The sequence below is a fragment of the Corvus kubaryi genome, unplaced genomic scaffold (genome assembly GCF_017639235.1).
Source record: "Corvus kubaryi isolate FWS band 111438036 unplaced genomic scaffold, C.kubaryi_AGA036_p1.0 37398, whole genome shotgun sequence".
In the NCBI taxonomy this organism is placed as follows: Eukaryota; Metazoa; Chordata; class Aves; order Passeriformes; family Corvidae; genus Corvus; species Corvus kubaryi.
The window spans coordinates 31,851,931-31,871,777 of record NW_024581137.1 but is presented as its reverse complement, the minus strand read 5'-3'; the positions used below and the strand labels follow the sequence as shown (position 1 = coordinate 31,871,777).

The 19,847-nt window shown below is 36.4% G+C and overlaps 1 protein-coding gene across 8 annotated transcripts in view; it reads right to left on the bottom strand.

Annotated features, from left to right (window-relative positions):
- The window catches only part of THSD7A (thrombospondin type 1 domain containing 7A), a 285,991-nt gene that overhangs the window by 60,704 nt on the left and 205,440 nt on the right, over window positions 1–19,847 (bottom strand). For all 8 annotated transcript variants that reach the window (XM_042042958.1, XM_042042963.1, XM_042042964.1 and 5 more), the window contains 4 exons: window positions 15,130–15,321; window positions 6,578–6,812; window positions 3,297–3,412; window positions 953–1,085 (listed from right to left, as the gene is read on the bottom strand). In XM_042042958.1, the coding sequence (XP_041898892.1) occupies window positions 953–1,085; window positions 3,297–3,412; window positions 6,578–6,812; window positions 15,130–15,321 (676 nt within the window). The remainder of the gene's footprint in view (window positions 1–952; window positions 1,086–3,296; window positions 3,413–6,577; window positions 6,813–15,129; window positions 15,322–19,847) is intronic.

Genomic DNA, 19,847 nt, shown 5'->3' with positions numbered 1-19,847 from the left:
CTCTAATTTTGACTATAAAAAGTTCTTGAGCTCTATTTCTCTGGTGTTTAGGGTACTGATTTTGGTAGCTTCCCAATGTTCTTTTCAATCTTTTAATATCTCTTAGTTGCATAGAGTGTGAGCTCCTAATCAATTTGAAATGATAATTCTTATCAGATGATGAAAGAATCACATTTCTTTAATCTCAATTTATTTTCATTAAACTAAGCTTAAATTCTATTTTTACCTCTGCAACAGAGAATAGCTTCATGTGTATTACTATTCATAAAACAGAAAAAAAATCTTTTTATTATTTTGTCAAGTAAATCTAACTAACACCATCAAAATCTTCTAAACTTTGTCTCTATCAACAACCAGATCTTGTTGTATGTCTAGACCTTCCCACACACTCAGATGGATATTACAGAACTATCCAAACATTTTCTTAAGCAATGATGGTTCCACCTTCTGGAACAGTCCTCAACATTCTGTGGTGAAGATCAGACAATGCAGAGGACACAGGGCATATGGGGAATATCTTCAGCTCTGGACTGTCTCAGGGCTTACAGGGATAGAAAAATGAAGGATATGGTAGGTTGAACAGTGTGGCACCAGAACTCAGCTCTCCTAAACATATAAGCTTGCAGTTCAGCACTTTGGATAGTTTAGAAAGACTTTTTTCATGCATAGAGTGTCAAAACAGTTTCTAGGAAAAATTTATTCTGGAAAGTCATTCTTAGTTGCTGCAATGTTCTTGAGAAGGAACTGGAACAAAATGAACCGGTGATTCCCTATGGGCCCAGCTGAGTCTACATATCTATTGTGAAACCTTGATTCAGATGTGTATCCTATTTTCTAAATAGTACATGTTAGAAAAACAACAACTGCTAAGAAATGGAATTCAGGAAGCTTTAGAGGTAGTAAAAGTTTAACAATCATGTCTGAGCTCTTTCTGGTTGATTGTCTCACATACCTGTAGCTATGACAGACAGGAGAAGCTTCACATTCCCTTTCCTCAAACAAAGAGTCTGGGCACTCCCGACCACCATTGGCAGGGAGCTGGATGATGACTCGGTGTCGGGACTGCTTCCTTACTGTGACACCCCCTGCAAAGAACAGAATAGCTTGTTTTTACTGCTGCTACATAGGGATGAAACTAATTAGGTTGAAAACAAGGTATTTGAACCAAATGCCGTAATATTGACATGCTATTTTGCCCATAAGCCGAAAAATTAAGCCTAATAGAAAAAACACTTCAATTTCAGCTCAAGGCCAGAAAGCAGAACTAAACAGAAAGCAATACCGGCAATACTGAACAAATGAACAGACAGCTGAAATGAATAAACAGTTCAATACAAAAAAAATTAAACCAGCTCAGTTTGCTGCTGCACTTTACAGTTTGAAGCTATAACCTTACCCTAATCATTTGCATGTAAAACTAGAAATTCTGCTCTAGGATTCCTTTACAGTTTGCATTTTTTAATTATTATGGTCATCCATTGTTAATGAAAAACTGCAAAAGTGAATAGTTCCTTTAGGAATTTTAATTTCAGTCATCTTCAGGTATCGGTTCTTCAGGCAGAAAATTAAGAGAAAAGCTACATATCAGTATTAGTTCCACAGCAATGCCTCTGTTAGGTAAAAATCTTGGAAGTTTGGTTTTTTTTCACAGAGAGCAGTAGAGCAGACATTTGGCTGACTGGGCTGATATCAGCTTTGGGTGGGTTATTACAGCAGCTGCAGCTTGTCTGATCACAGAAGTGTGCTGGACCACAGCCAAGCAATTGTAATTAGGAGCGAGCAGTAGGAGAATCCCGGCGATGACTCTCCACCACCTGGCCACTCTTCAGCACGGAGGAAACCCTTCACTCCCGAGTCAAATAGCTCCAGGAGATGCCAGGAGCTGGCACAAGGGGCAAGACAGACGTGCAGCCCAGGAAAGCTACTGACCTGCTTACTGGCACAAATGGGTAAACCCCATGAAACAAAAATTGTTTGTGTAGTAAAGAGAGTTTGACTCGCCAAATAGACAAAACTCCTTTAGCTCACAAATATACTGTTTTATAGAAGCCTGCACACGAGTTTGTGGTAAATATTCATGAAGATATGCTCATTGCATCAAGAACTTTCTTAAAACCCATAGAAATGGGAACAGAAAAGGATAGAATTTTTGCCCAGTACGATCTCCTCCAACAAAAGTATTTCAGAAAGAACAATTAATACTGCTGTAAAATAACGTGTATTTAATAATGAATAACTATTTTGTAGATTCAGATTTAATGGATTCAATTCTCTGCTCTCTTTCAAAGGTTATGAATTTAGTCTTCCTAACCCCTTTTTTCATTTGTTCAAATCCACTAAACACTGGTAGGAATTACTGCAAAAATACCTTTATTCTTGTTTCCTTTATAAAGCCTAAAGAATTGGTCATGACAGCCCAAGTGTGTATGTTTGATGTAACTATATCTTTTGCATTCTGACAAAGTGATAGCTGTGAGTAATCACCATGTCCCACATAGGGATTAGCACCCTGTGAAACAGAGGGTATTACAGAGTCTGTCTGTAATAGTTCATATTGGAAAAATGCCCCCTGTTAAGCTTAAAAAGAGAAATAAAGCATAAAAGTGTGGCTAATATTAAGCCTGTCATCACGCTAACTTCATGTGAAATTCCAGAGTAATAAAAATTCAGGGGAGACCCACACTGTTTTAAAGAGCTTTGTCAAATGTGTAAAAATGGTGTTGGATTATATGTTTAAATTGGACCATTCACATCAATGTAAAGTCTGTTGGTTTTTATTAACTCTCCTTCAATTTTTCTTGGAGTAGAGCAGCCAGACAAAATTATATACAACTGCACGTCTACTTATCTACATACTTATCTCCTTGTATATAAAGACTCCGGTTTTTCTGATGAGAAAACAGCATGAACCCAGGTATTTCCAAAACCAAAATCTGACAATTAAAATGCTAACATTGTACAAGTATTGATGTTAAGATGATAAGCTGATGATGTTAAGAGATATGTGTCTACCCTGTAACTAGTCATCTCTTTATCAGTGTAAGATGCACATGGGAGTTTGTAATATTAGGAAAAATGTGGAAAAAAAAAATCTAAACAGATGCATATAGAAAATGTATTGAAATAACTGTCCTTTTCAGCAAAAACTCTATGTCCTCCCTGCAGCAGCTGTACCAGGTATTACATGTCCTCTGTCAGAAAGAGATGTGTATAAGCATTCTGCCAAAAGTGACTGCTAGTCTGACTGCCCATTTTTTTATTCCTAAAATCTATTAGCACAAAATGGATAAAATTACCTTCTTGACAAGATGAAGGACACACTGTCCAGTCACTGAATGGAGTCACAATACAGTCCTTCCTGCAAGGAAGCAGACAAGGTCTCACAGTTTCAGGTCGAAGGCTTTCAGGGCATCTAAAAAAAAAACCCCAAAAATTACAAAGAAGCATTATCAAATAAACAACCACTTTGCAATGAAGTAGTGAATCATGTGAGGTACTGAATGCTTGCAGACACATGAGGACAGTGCTTGCTGCCCAGAATTCACCAGGATGGAGCACTAATATAAAAACTAGTAGCAATTAAATACATGTGGTGAAAGCAAGCCAAACGTGGTGTATTCTGCACCTCAGGATTTAAATAACCATCATCCCTCACTCACCATGCTAGACTGTATTTTAAGGGTTATTTTCAAGCTTTCACATAATTATGAAGAAAAGCCATCTGATTTAGCTTAGTAAAATACATTTTCAGGTCTCATCACTTTATCTAAATACAAACTCTGGAAGGAGACATATTCAAAATAAATAACACTGCTAACCCAGGAACAAATAGGTATAAGCTGGCTGTGATTATGAGAGAAACCAGAAAAGGATTTAAAACTGCCAGATCAATGAGACTCAGAAAGACTGTCAGAAAAGGCAGAAAACCTTACTTGTTTTAGGAAGAGTCTTGATCAGCATATAAAAAGGATTATTGGACTGCCACATATGGGACTCATTACGCAGGTCATTTTCCCCATTCTGTGGGGATTCTGTCCTTTTTCATCAAGGAAAAACAACTCTCTATGCTGCAATACTTGTTTCAGAATGGAACAATAACTCACAGAAGTACTGAAAATATTTAAAATAATTTCAAAATTGCTATTGCTCTAAACACATACAGACTGTGGGCTGTCTGAAGAATATGTAAAGATGTAAGAAAAACATCTATATTTGGGAGCTTTTGGATAATTATGGAAAAACATTACTATGACTAGCTTTTCCTCTTTTCAGTGCTAGGCAACTGGGACCAGACAGGTGAGAAAGGCAAGTCTAATGGTAAACTATCAAGAAAATCTAGTCTCCATGGTCAGCAGAGAACTATGCCTTGTTGGGGTCCCTCCCCCTGCCATGGAGTTCCTGAGCAGAGCCCCGGCTATGCAGCTGGAGAAATAAACACCTCTGAAATATCTACCACGAATCTGTCCATATATACTTCGTTTCCACGGGACTCCTGGTTTGATATATGCTTGTTGCAGTAATCCCTGCTGCAACAATGCCTGTACAATGTGAGGAGGAGAAAAGCTGATTTGCAGCTTTACAGGAACATACTCTTCAACAATAATACTTGCTCGTGCAGGCTTTCTACCAGTTGTCTCTGCATTTTCCTGCCAGTTCACATTCACTCCTCAGTATATGATCAATTATCATGAACCAGCACCCATTCCTCGGTGCCCTCTTAGAATGGTATCTCCACCCTATCTCTTTTCTCCCCTTCCACCAATGTGAAGAAAAAGAAATAATACAGCTATAGCAGCATAAATCTCGATCACTTCTCTGTAAGATCTGTTTACATTTTTAAGTCAACTTGTGCCTTGGTTCCATGTGATTCATAAAATCAGATTCTATATGCAAGGGTGTATTTAGATATGATCAGATACACTTTAAAAAAACCTCTGCTACCAATCACATATATTGACGAAGATGTCAGAAATTTTCTTGAAGGTTAAAATAAAAAGTGTTTCTGGAAAGCATTGAACATTGGCTTACTAATGTCTTTTCTTGCATTGGCTTTTCTCTTAAAAATACAGGAGAAATTATAAGCATACAAAACAGTCTGAAATATACACATTCACCATTTCACTGAGAACTTCATCTTTCAGGAGCACTAAACACTACAATTCCTCTTCAGATACTTAGGCAAGGCAATTAGTTCAATTAGAACACCATTTCTATGCTTTATATTGTTTGTATTTACTATATGTGGCTTAAAGCAAAGTATTGATTTTTTTGCAGTCCTTACTCAAGGTCAAATTAAACAGAAAAGATACATGCTGGAGTCTGTAACTTGTGAGGCAGATAAGGCCAATAATATTGATTGTATCATATCAAAGTAATCCTTTTTATAAGGGGAGTTTAAAACAAGGTTCCTATTTATATTTTCATGTTAAATGTCTAGGTCTTTAAAAACGATTAGGTGATTTTGATGTGACGATTTCAAGGATCAACGAAGACTTTTTTTCATTTCATATGATTCATTTATGAAAGAATAAAACAGTCCTCCTCCCAGAATTTAAGGTCAAATCAAAGGTACAGGCATTTACAGTAGATTTAAAAAGGATGATAAATCATTAAAGGTTTGTGGGCTTTTTAATGTAAATGTACCAAACAAGAGATATAATGGTATCGTGACTAAATAGAACAGCCACTTAATGCAGATACACAACCATTTAGATTACTGAATGTGCAGACATTACTCCCCACATTTCCATTTAAAGTAAATTAGGCTTAAATCTACTGCAGAATAAAGCAACAAATGGCAGGCAGCAAGCAAATATTTAGTGTGAAAATAGCTGCCTCATGAACTTTCTAAACCACCTCTGCTATCAGTTCTTCCAGTTTTGAATCTGTTCTGAGTGGTATATATTTACAGAGTGCCAATCCCTACAAAGATATTATCAAATGCATTTTACTAGCAGCTAATCCATATTTAAGCCTGGTCACACATTAAACTGTAAAACCAAATCATTGGGCCAAAGGCATAACTTAAAAAACCACATAAATAGGAAAAAAAATTCACGAAGTTTGTCATGCTAATGTTCAAACTAATGTTTCAAATTAATGACATGTCAGGTTCCACTATGCTACACCTCCTTGGTCTGGTTCTGAGAAGAAGAAATGCTGTACTGTATTGAGATTCACAGCACTACTTTTGAGTGGAACTGCACTAATCCATACAGTGCACTGCTTGTTTGGAGGCAACAAGGATCTTGGAAATGGTGCTGGTCTGCATGTCACACACATACTCCAAGAATCTTATCGTGACTCAACCTGATGGTGGCAAGGACCCAACTGGATTTATTCGGCTGTCAGCAGAATCACCACTGTAAATACCACCCATAAAAATCCACAGTGAGAAAGGTATTATCTAGTCTTCCTGTTGTGCCAGTTTTGTATTTTTAGAAGATTAAACATTCCCTCATGAGAACACAAAAGAGAGGGTCTTTTTGCCTTTGAAAGCAGTCATCAGTGATAAAAATATAAAGCAGTAAAATCCAAACATTAATTACAGCATGAAGACATTTTTAAAGATCTTTACTTTTTTGGCCCTACTTGTCCCACGTTTACTCTCACACAGATGACCTTTCTTGTCTGCATCCCCACGGAACAGGTGGCCTCCCCATTCCAGCTGGCAGAGGAGTTGAAAGCAGAGACAGACGTGTCCTCTATGCACTGTCCCCATGGACCGGTCTGCCAATGGTACACAGTGCACGAGTGCTCGTTACAGCTGCGTGTTTCCTGGAGGGCACTACTATTTGGGCACTGTATTCCTCCTGGAACAATAAAAGAGGGCAAAAGATCATTCAGTGGAAGGAGACAATTTTTTTTTTTTATTTAAAAAACCCATACCACAAACCCACTTTGAAATTTTCTTAGTTATATTTTAGCAGTTTGATTACATGTATTATCAGTTTGATTACATGAAAGAAATGCTGTTCCTTTTTCCTCCTCTTCATATGCCCAATATTGACTTTGACAAATTTCAGTCAACAAGCCACACAGACTGTTCATGGACAGTGTGTAAGTCTGTACCAAAAGGATAACAAAATAATCATAACTTCTATAACACACTAATGTGCTTGGAGTAATCTACAGCCTTACTATTTTGGTTCTCTAAAAGAGACTGCAAGAGATCATGTAAGGACGTATGAAGGCTCTAGGCAGAAAAAATTGTTAATTATTCTAGTTATGCATGGCTAAAGACCACTGTTTATGTCTAATGCACAGATCAATTGAAAAGATTTTTGGAGCTCTTGTCCTAGGTCCCAGTGGATATTTATCCATGTTATGTAAACCAAAGAGGATGGCACGGCTGGCAATTTCAGGTCCAGATTAAGATAAAAAGCAGGTTAAGACTAAAATGCAATCAAGTGTCAGTGATTGTGAAGAAAAGCTCAGATAATGTTGTCTTTGTTGTGTTTGGTTTCAGATAGTCTGTTCGGTTTATTATATTCAAGCACTTCAAAACTACTTTGGCCTCCCAATCCTCCAGGAGAAATGAAGAGGTCTTTCCTACCAGAGTTGATCACAGGTTATTAGATGCCCAGCCCTGAGAGCAGACATCACGCCTGCTAAATATCTGGTGTTATTAGACACTCAGAATCTAGGTTTAAGATTCTGGCCTACAAGGAACAATGGGGCTCCTATCTCCAACTGATGAAAAGGCAGTGAAAAATCTAAACAACATTTTAGCCTCTCCTAAACACAAGAAAAGTAAGAAAGATGACTGAAAGAGGAGTTTTTTGTTAGTTAATGCTGATGATCCATATGACTTTTCTCTAAAAAGAAAAATGTATGCTCACACCACATGCATGTTGTAGAGTATATTGTCTTTAGATCCCAGCACTGAGCTTCAAGTTGACTGTCTGCTCTACAGATATGCAGGAGGGAAGGAGTTTCAAGCACTCATTGTTGATATTAAACAAGAAAGTAAATATAATCAGAGAAACCAAGGACACTTCAAATACTCCAAAACAAGAAAGTCAAGTCATCAGTATAAAATACTTTATACCCCAAGTTGTTCTTCATGGTCTAGATCTGCAGCACACATGAGAAAAGGTCCATTCTAATGAAAATGCAAGATAAAATCATAATCCTCAATTTATTTCTCTAGGAATATTTTTAATTTCTGGCTTTTTTCTAAAAATATTGATGTAACCAAGCAACAGTTAACATTGTATTAGTTGAGATGTCATGCCACAGACTAGCTAATCTTAAATTTTGCAAAGGAGGATTAGAGAAACCTACAAAAATGCGAATTAAATAATAACTTGAATTTTTTTTGGTTCAGAATGGATGCCAAGTCTATTAGAATTGGTTAAAATATGTCAGTGTGCAGAGCATTAAAAAAAATGCCAGAATATTTTCCTAAAAAATAAATTAAAAATATAAATGATAAAATAGAATTTTGGTTATGTAATAAATTTCATAATGTTATCTAATCATCATCCCTCAAAAAAAAACAAAGCAGCTAAACCAAGCAGACAGGAATATAAGCAAGTAAATTTGGAAAGTGAGTGTATTTTGAAGAGAAAAAAAAATCGTAAAGTCAAAGATTATTTGTCATGGAAGGGAAAATTGAACCATGTGAGGAGTCTAGACGTTCCTCCATTAGTAGGGTTAAATAAGGAAAATTTGAAAGATGTAGAGAAGGTTAATAAATTAAGTATTTCCATCTGATGTTAGCTCGAGAAAAAACACAAGGGAAATATTTAATGAAATTTAAAAATTAAAGGGGGTGCATGGGGGAAAAAATATTTTCCCAGAATTGAATGCCACAGTCACCAGTTCCTAAGACATTTGAGAATAAAGTGACAATGGAGGTTCAGTTTCGACAGCTATGCAAGAATGTATAACCAGGGAATAAAATGAGATTGACATTACTTGTAAATGAAAAACATTGGGGCATGAATGTCTGCAGCTCAGTCGGAATACAGCTCTGTTCAGATTAAACCAGGAGTTAAAAAAACATGCAAAGACTGAACAAAATGTGGAAATAATACTACTAAAATAAAAATCAGTGTGCCATTCTCTACAGGAAAACAGCATTCTCTTGTGCTTCCTCAAATTTAACTAGGTACACAAAATGTAGAAGGGGCTGGAAAACTGGCAATTAGAGATGCCCTTTACAACATCTGTGTAGGGGTAACAACTTTATGAGCATATCCCCAGTTGAGAACAGGTTTGACAGGAATATAAAAGTAAATGAGTATCACAGGAAAAAAATAAAACAGACATTTGAATTCATCAGAATATGCCAAAAAGGGACGTACAATAATAAACATATCCTTTAATAATAGATGATCAGATGACAGTAAATAACTACTTGGCAGTACTAAAAATAATAATTTCAAGGATACAAAAAACAGTTGAAGCATTTAGTTTTGGGTTTGGATTCTTAAACAAAGTGGTCTTGGAAATGAACGACTAGGTTTGCAGAGGGACTTGCATACTGCTCATAAAATAGGTGAGATATGATATTGTTTCCTTGAAAGCTTTAACAGAATTGTCATGCACTTAGACTTCTTTTCTGCCTGGTCTGGAACTGCTAACGGGTAAGACACCTTGCTCGAGGATATTCAATGATTGGATTTTATTAATATTTTTTTGTGACATTGACTTGATAACTTTTAAATTTCAAAATGCTGAACATTTTTTTAAGCATTTAGGATAATTTTAATTAATCGTCTTGATATAACTCGTTTTTGCAAATGCATATAGTTTTACAAATGCATTTCAAAACAGCTGGAATAGTCTTAAAGTTTGAGAAAACAGATGTGACTGAAGTGTCTCTTGTATTCTAGTGAGTGAGGTGTTACTCTCTCTCTCTCATGAGGTAGACACTTCTCAAGGCAGCTGCACTTCCTGAAAACAGACACAGTCAGAACCAAGACTGTTCCTGTTCTGCAAACATTGATGCTTCCTCACCTGGTGTATATCCATTATACAAACCAAGCAGACCTGTCCTACACACACAACAGGTCAGGATGCAGAGTGGACCCAGGGGAAATGAGAGACCTGTCCTCAAGTCTTTTCCAGGATAGGATTTCAGCCCCTGACCCCTCACTACAGTCAGCAATCTGAGCTGATGAGCTCCTGAGCAAAAGAACACAGTAACATACCCTGCCCTGGCTCACCTTTCTCACACAGGTGTCAGGTCACTTAGTAAGTCTTGCCTGAAAATTCAGTTTGCATGGTCCCAAAACTAAGTGGGGTTTTTTTATTCCTGTTTCATGAAAAACCTCATGTTCTCCAAAACTTATTCTTTTGTGAATTAGCAATTTGCTGGTAAAACAATTACTCAATTTTATGCTTTCAGATTTAATTACCAAGCACTGTTATTTCAAGCCAGGAAAATACAAAAATTAAAAACAACCTCAAGAAGTGTAGGAAGAGTAAATACATTAAAAAACCCTAAGCATGACTTCTTGTTTGTAACTACGAATTCAAACTGCACTGGAATTTTATCAGGAATAAAATTTTAAAGCATATCAACAATAATTTGCCAAGTGTTGAGAAGAAACTCCTATGATCCAGCTATTTCTTATATATTCAATAAATTAGTCTTGCAGATAGATGAGAAGAGCTGTTGGTCCCTGTCAAACAGAATATCTGACAGACAACTGATATTCTATACTATCTAACTGTGATGTTTAGTGGTCTGTGATATATGAGGTCATACCAAATAGTCCTTCTGGCACTACACTTTGCTAGTCTATGAGCATGTAATACTCATAGTAAAACATTGACATGCGTATGCATCCCTGCCCTAAGAGAATATGTAAAAAAAATTTCCCTTCACTCTCATTTTATTAAATTAAGCTTTTAAGTCATCTTAGTTTCCTCTTTCCATTTGACTTTTGGTTTTTTGGTTTTAGTTGCGTTTTCGATTTTTTTGGGGGGGGAGTGGGGTGCTAAATCTTTAATTTTCCAAAATCAACATTACTAATAAAACTTGGGATGTATCCACAACATTAGTGTTGTGCTGTGTTGCACCGATTTGCCAGTGTCACTCTATGGCAGTGTATGATCAATTCAGAATCAATCTACATATATATTACTTACTGAAAAACTAGGATTCCTTTAGTACTTCTTAGTCTCAGATATAGTAGCAATGTGAAGCTGTCTCAGTGCACACTACTAATTATATAAGATTTATTGTGAAAAGGGAATAAAAAAAGAGCAGAAATATTAAACGGAATATAAAACAAAAATAGACAAACCCTACATTCATGAGTGAGGCTGAGCTGTATATGACACCTTACTAGATTTATGCAGAACAACTATATGATATATCAGGTAACATCACTATGTCCTTTGCTGTCATTTTGTATTTTGATACAGGGACTTTTCTGAGTTTCTTACGGTACCATGAAGATATATTTGACAGTGACACAAATGAGCTAACACTATAGGCAGTCTCACAGACAGGCAAATTTATAAATCACTTTGCCTTTTAAACCTTCAAGCTGAGGACAATGATCTCAGAAAAAATATCAAAAATGGTTATTGTGACACTCATTTCCACATGGAGTCATCTCACAAAGCACAGTAAGTATTTATCTTGTGAAGAGACTCCTTTCTCTCCACTGAATGCAAGTAAATAAACCCATCCCAGATGTGCATGACCACACCGTGCTGGAGGCTCTGTTAGTTTGACCACAAGAAAAGGGTCTTGTTCAGTATAAGGAAATAATGATGAGAGGCTGTACAACGGAGGTCAGCTTTTGGCTCAAGCAGAAAACAGTGTGGTGCTGGAGAGGCAGTCGGTATCCCAGAGCTCATTACCAAACCTTGTCACCGCTGTAATTTACTTAGGGCTTATATTTTTCCTCTGAACCTATTCTCGACACTGAGGAACTATTATAATACTGCTGAATTACTCCTATTCTAAGTCATCAAAAAAAAAAAAATATTAGGCTATGGTTGTTTGCTGGTGGCCAGCTATGTTAATTTGATGGTTTCTTCAAAACAATTCAGCAGCAGAGATAGCTGGGAAATAAAAGGAAAAATAATTTCTTAGGTGTGAAATGACATAGCTCTATTACAGACAGTTATCTGCCAATAAAAATGGCAGAATATAGTATTTTTCATTGCAAAGTGGAGAGAAACTGAACAATCACAGACAATACTTGATAAAAAACCATCTGAGAGTCAGATAAAAAAAACTTATTTCACGTGTATCTACAGATCCTCAAAAATTTCAATGGGGTTCATGTTTAAGTACCCAAATGAACAACAATTAAATGCTTCAGATACTTTGAGGGATTGCAGTATTTGCTGTGTATGTAATGCCTGAAATGCTTTGATCTTCCTAGGCTTGTGGACTGAATGACCAGCAGCAGGATGTGTGTGATCAAGGTCCCACACCTGGACTCCTTATGTCATCTTACAATACAAATTATTTGCAACAGTCTTGCATATTTTTTCCTTAATTAATAGCCAATCCTGATATATAATAGGAATAGAATATATTTATGTACAATATATTTGCTCTATTGTGTTTTGAGTAAAAACTCATGGCAACATTATACAGAAATTCCTATGGAATAGTATACCTAGCCTGGTCTGTCTCTCATACCAACAGTTCAAGAAAAGGTTCAGAAATCCAAAAGAAAACACTTGTGTGACTGTTCACCTGAACAGAACTGATAGCTGTTTTCAGAACTCAGTTTTAATGTGTAAATGGAATTATTTGTCTTACATTTATGCAGCTTGGAATTTTTAGTTATACATGATGCTTACAGAGCTTCCATCTACAGTTCTGTGCATTTTTCCTAAGTTCTGAATAGAACTGAGCACTGTATGTTTTCCAAAAGATGTTCATATGAAGCTTTCTTTTATATCAATGGAATACAGATGTTCAGATACATGAATATATTCTGTGCTCCTAGAACATGAAATGACCTCCCAGCACTCAGTATTTTATGTTTTGGGAGCACAGCTGATCTCGGTCATGGAATTCTGGAGCTGAAAAGTCATTCAGTTATTTGTCATGTAACAAATGACTAAAAGGCATAACAGGAGTAAAAGGACAAAAATGACAGTAATTCTAATTCCACTGAAGGATAAAAAATAAAAGTTAAACCGATACATTTTGAATATAATACAAGAAAAGGTGAAAAGTACCTTCCAGCTAGGGTTATAAAAATACCCTAAGCCTTGGAAGGTTCTTTCATTTATTTATATATTTTAATTCTCTGGAGTTTGTACAGAGTGCAAAGGGGCACAATGTTGAAGAAATCTGACCAAGATGTGAGTACACTCCTGTAAGGTGGGTAGACCTACCAGCTTGTATCCTTAAAAAAAAGCACAGAATAACTTCATCTGAAATAGTGGGAAAGAAGCCAGGGTTCGAGCAAAGCTGAAGCACTACAACACCCAAGTAATGAGTTAGCTTTCTCAGCCTTACTTTAGGGATTTCTTCACTAGAACCTCTGTGGTTTGAGATCTGTCTGTGATCACTGTGTGCTGATTCTGATCATTCCACAACGAATAGGAATAAAATTCACATACCTAAAATCCAGGCTATGCTGAACAGCTTTGCTGCATCTGCAACTTTGTAAATTAACCGAGGTTGTAGTAAGTATCAAAGTCAGAATAAGGAGTACCTTTTAAGATTAAGCATAAGAAAGTGGAATAATTTTCTCAGTAATTAAGGTTTTCACTTCTGTGGCATGCTTGTCAGGAGTTTAAATTTCTGTGTCCAGTAAAATTACAAAAATATATCGAAAATCTATTGTCTTGACCTACATGGACAAGCAAGAAGTGCCTGAATATAGGTTTATTTGAATTATCTGGCTCTGTGTGTCCCCCAAAATGAGTCTGTTTGGTACATTGTAAAGAAAGGGACAACAAAAACCCAATTTTGTTAATAATTTTAAAAGTGTTTCTACTTTGTTACATAGATCCATCTAAATAACTATGATTTGAATCAGCTACCAAAATATAGTTCTTATTGCCACTTACATTTCTAGCAAAGGCTCCCTTCAGAGAAAAGGTTGAAAGTGCTATGCTATATTAATTTTTTTTACAGTCATCCAAATTCTGTCAAATACACAGTACACTTTCAGCAATGTTAGCCATGTCTGCAAACAGAAAAGTGGACAAATACTCTGTTTCACTGCTTCCATACCTTGCAGCTTTCACTTTTCAGCTAAATTTCATCTTAATGTAAAGTAATAAAATTCTTAACAGTTTAAAAGAAGAACTAACACATACATGCAATCCTTTTATATTGAAGGCATTTAACTTTTCTGTCAGTAATACATGTGGGTAAACACCTGCCAAGAACTCTTTGGTGCCTATGTATCCTGGGTCCTGGTGTTGCATGAGGCATTTTATCAGCTGGACACTGGCACACCTGACATGGCCATTTTTGAATCATGTTATGTACAGAATATATTTCTTCCTCTCCAAATACTTAAAACCAAGAGCTATAGGAACCAGGAAAAATCATCAAAGAATAGCCATGAACCTGTATCTAAAACCTATTTCTTCTTCTCCTTTATCTTCCAGATATGTCTTCTCTTTGCATTTGCTGCAGACTCTGCACAAGGACCATTTGAATAAATGGAAACCATTCACGAGTGAGGACTTGCAGAGCAAAAACCAAAGCCTTGCTACGAATAAAAATGTTAGTGGGGTAACATAAATTACCAATTTGAGATAAGAAACTACAAAACCCATTTGCTAGCATTTGAGCCATTAAAATTCTCGTCTTTTCAGCATTCAGGATACTTAGATCCTTCCAAACTGGACCTAAATTAGGGTTGCTAGTCTGTATTGGATAAACTGTTTGCCTTATCTAATTTTAATGGAAAACAGGGAAACCATATATCTGAAATAGAAACAGTAACATTAAGCATATTAATAAAAACATAGTAACTGAAATGGGCAAAATAAAACCTCTTTAAAACAGCTTTAGGTACCAGGAGTGAATAGGATAACCATTTAAACAATTTTGCTATATTTAAAACCCCCCAACTCCACCTAATAATTTGTTCCTGTCAATCAAGAAATTACTTTGACATTACAAAGACAGCTGAGCATTCCCAATCAGACAGGAGCCTGCGAGAGTGTGAGCCTTACCTTCACCTGCATACGCCAGGATGGAGCGGGCGCGCATCTGCTTCCCTTCTGTGGTTTTGCCGGAGCAGGTGTGTGAGCAGGAGGACCACGCAGACCACATGCTGAGCACACAGTCCTTTGGGCACGGCGCTTCACACACCACCGGGATCGGGTAGATGGCATCTCTACACAGCTGTCTGTCAACCTCTTCTCCTGGGGAAAAAAAAAGGCAGTGCAGTCTACCATTTGCTAAATTAACTTAAAATGAGCAATCTAGTCCAGATGGGCACACAAATAAATTAGATTCGGTTCTTCTGTATAAACAAGGTAAATAGATTTTTTATTAAAATCACTTTTCTCCTTTGCCTCGATTCTAGAAGAGCGTACTTAAACCTAGTTTGATTCAATATTCTCATGAAGTGAATGCCAGCCTGGGTGGTCTTTAGGCTTTCGTTTTGTAATATATACTTGATCCCACACAAAATCTAAATGTGAGTAACAGAGTATATAATACACCTATGGAAAACTGTGTACATGGAGATACACGTATAGTAATGACGCAGTTTTCATCCGCATTTGAGGGAGAAAGGGAAAAACATCCTAACTTAACCAGCTTTATAACCCACAATTCATACTTTGAATTGTAGCTATCCATCAAAACATGAAAAGCTGCAGTAAATTACAGTCAGAGTTTTGTTTGGTTAGAAAGGTCTTTATTTGTTAGCAAACCAGCAACACATCAGTCTTTGTGTCATGGAAGTTTAACAAGATATATGCATTTATATTCTGTAGGTACACATTTCATTATAATAAAAAGATCCTGGCTGGTATGCATTCCTTAATGAAATATTAACTAGTGTTTAAATAGCAGGGTTTCTTTTGTTTTCAATCAGATAATTGTGGGAGCACTGTGTCTGAGATCTGTCTGAACAGCACCTTAATCACAACATGGAGAGTTTTGTGAGGTGACATGATTTCTTGATCAAATAAGTTAATATTTACTAAGGGAGGAATGAACAAATGACCCCATATTCTGGTATCTCTAAGTCTCATGATAAATCTTCATGTTGGAGCAAATGATGAAAAAACGAAGGAGCAAGAGATTTGGGTCCACTTTTTAGAATTCTAGCCTTGTTATAACATAATGCCTGTTATGAGGAACTGAAAATGTTGCATCTAAGAGTACATTGGAATTTTAAGGCCCTGGTAACCACATACAATTAAGGCATGAAAGAGGCAGTTCAGTTGTGAACACAACATTTCTTTTTTTTTTTATTTTCTAAAAAGGATGTCATTTCAAAGCATCTCAATGCCTTTTGTGCTGTATGATCTTTGTTGTACTAGGGCATAAAACCTTTTGCTATGATTCATCTACTGAAACACTCTCGAATCTTACATGATCTTGACAGGACCAAAAGGAGTTGTCTACATTACGCACTTTCTAAAATCCATCATGCCAACCCCTTTGTTTTAATAGCCAATATCAACAAAATAATGTCTTAACAAGTTTGCAAATAAACTTAAGTCTTCAATACGACAAAATATTTGTTAGATAGATTGATTAAATACCCTGTAATTGAATCATCAGTTACTCTTAGTAACTACCACATGGAATCTGAAAGCTAATTCAGCGAGAACTGAGCACGCTATAAATTAAGCCGAAGATCTAAAAACACTGTTTTGCCGAGTCTCAAATTAGGCTTTATTGCTCAATAAAATAATAATAACAAAATTATTCAAATACTAATCAAAACAGAAACTACCTAAGCTACATTTTTTTTTCATTCAAGGTTTACAGTCTTAGAACCTTTAAAATAAGAATCTCTGTTAAACTGAGTTCCTGAAACTTGGAGGTTCTTTAATACTAAAGACATATCATGAGTCCCAGAAGTATTAACCAAATTCTTTGTGAAAGAGTAAAAGATGAGGGCCATCCATTCAATATTGGATCCTTTTAAACAGTGCCAACTATTTTATTAATACAGAATATTTAGGCACAACAGAACTACAATCATCAATCTTCCTTAGTTCTGAAAACCAGGGAAAATCCTGAAGCTCATGTTTTTAAAATAGCCCAAAGTAGTCATAGTCATCTGAATTATAAAGACCATTGAGATCAAGTCAGTCTCAGCAGCTATATTTTCTCATATTAAAATAAAAACTTGAGTCCTGCCAAAGGCTTCATAGCTCTCCCACACCAAGTTCTGCTTCCCTCACTGGACTCAGTCTTTGCATCAATTGCTCCTTCTGTTATACTGCAGGTCATCACACCCTGACACCAATGCAGGAGGGATTCCTTTCTGCTTCATCAGAATGGACATGTGTTTGGGTTCAAGGACAAGAGACAAAGAAGAGGACTGTAAACATCTATTCCAGATAGAAAAAAAAGCTAGAAAAGGGGTGAACCCTAATCTCAAACTGTTCCATTGCTAGATAAGACTCAATGAGGTAAACCGCACACTTTGCAAGAAATTGTACTATTACAATAAAGTGTGCCACAGTATAAACAAACAACACTATACTGAACTTATTTATCACCTACTGGCTTTTAACTTTAAATTCAAGCTAAATTTGGTGCCACAATGAGAAATTCTTTTGATTAATTTCAGTCTGAGTTTATATCTCAAATGAAACCAAGCCTTCACTCTCTCCCAAAACCAAAGCCTATCTTTTTTCTTTGCTTTTACAGAGAAAATATTCTAGAGATATTTGTCTTACATATTAGCATTTTGTTTTTGCCAACTGTCCAATCCTTATCTGATGAATTCAATAGCATAGAAATGTAGTTGGAAGGAATGTCTTATAATGGGTACTTCTTATCTTTGGGGAAATATTTTATTTAGACTAAATTGTTTCTGACATTTCACTAATGATTTTATGAAAAACTTGACCTTTTTTGCCTTCCTCTTTAAAGTGCATAGTGTAGTCAACTACCAGAAACCACTCAACCATAAGCTGGGAACAATGCCAGTGTAATGACTACTTAGAAAATGTCCCATTTGAAAATATTTGCTATTGTGTGTTGAAGCAAGTCCAGAGGAGGGCCATGAAGGTGAGCAGAGGGTTGGAATATGTCTCCCATGAGAAATGGCTGAGAAAATTGGAGTTGTTCAGGCTGGAGAAGAGAATCCAATGAGACATTATAGCAGCCTTCTAGTACCTAAAAAAGGCTGAAAGAAGAAAGATGAAAAGGGGCTTTTTAAAAAAGCATGTAGTGATAGGACATGGGGGAATGGCTGCAAACCAAAAGAGAGAAGATTAAAGACATTCTTTACTGTGAAGGGGAAGAGGCACTGGAACAGGTTGTGTAGAAATGGTGGATGCCGCATTCCTGGAAGTGTTCTAGGCCAGGCTGGATGGAGCTCTGAACAATCTGTTTTAGTGGAAGGTGTCCCTGCCCATGGCAGAGAGGTTGGAACTAGATGATCTTTAAGGTCCCTTGCAACCCTAAACACCCTATGATTCTATGATTTTATTTGAACGTTATGGGTATAAATTCATTTTTCACAAGAATTGAAGACAGAACTCCAAAAAACATGACTGAAAGGCCTCTGCCCTGGGTAACTTATATGTAGAATGACAAAAAGTAAAAAGGAGAGATGAAAACAGAATATGACATTTCTGTCAAGAGAACTCTTCACCACTTATCAGCTGATTTGTCCATTAAAACCTGGAATCTAGCAATAGTCCATATATACAAACAATGCCTATGTTGTTGAATTATATTTCTCTCAGGCAAGAGACATACATTTTGGACTAAAAACTCCAAATTTCTTAAGGAAATGACGGCATGTAAAAATGGCAGGAGGGAAAAGAGGTTTATTTTTTCAAGAATTTAAAATGTCAAAGGTTGTTTAAACCTTTTCCTGGGATTTTTTTTTTTATGGATTTACATCAGTGAGGAGTACTGAAGGGATAGCCTTTTGAATCTCTTCCTCAAATAATTATGGTAGAACCAGCTGGACAATCAGCAAAGCAAGTTACTACATTAAAACCTCCTCTTGGCCAACTTCTTGGCTTGAAGACTTCCTGGCATGTGTGCACACTTGAGAGCCACTATTGAACTACGCAACTATTAAGTTGCTTTAAAACAAACAATCAAAAACAACCACAAAACACCAAGCCAACCAAACAAAAAACCCCAAACCTCCTACTGAATAGGCAAATTTTTACAGGTCAGAGAGGTAGCTTTCAGGAAGAACTGACTAATAAGTATCAGACTGTATTCATATCACCATTCTTGTTTTATTACATTCACAAAGCAGGTATGGTATCTGTAAAAATTTAGTCTAGATGCTAGAAGTTGGGCTAGACCATCTTCTCTGGTTAATGTAGTTGAGTCATGTCAGTCCTTCGTGTTTTTGTCTACTCATCTGTAAAATGTGTCTGATATTAAAGTTTCTCATAAAATGCTTTAACAAAGTTCCAATGAGAAGCATTCCTAGAGCTGGAATCACTAGAGGGACATGGTAAAGAAACCCTCTTGCTTATTGTGCATCTTTTAACATGGTGCATGCTTCGGTGCCCAGTAAAAAATTGCTGTCAAATTCTGACCTGTAGTAAATGGAAAGGCAAATGCTTACAGAGAGAAAAATGTTTTTTAAGACTTAAAATGAACAGTAAAATCACTGCAAGATTCAATGAGGCATAGAGAACAACTTTAAAAAAATCAGCATAAAATAAAATTGCTGCCGGAGCCTTATGTAATGTCAATGAGCCTGGTCTCAGTTCTGTACGAG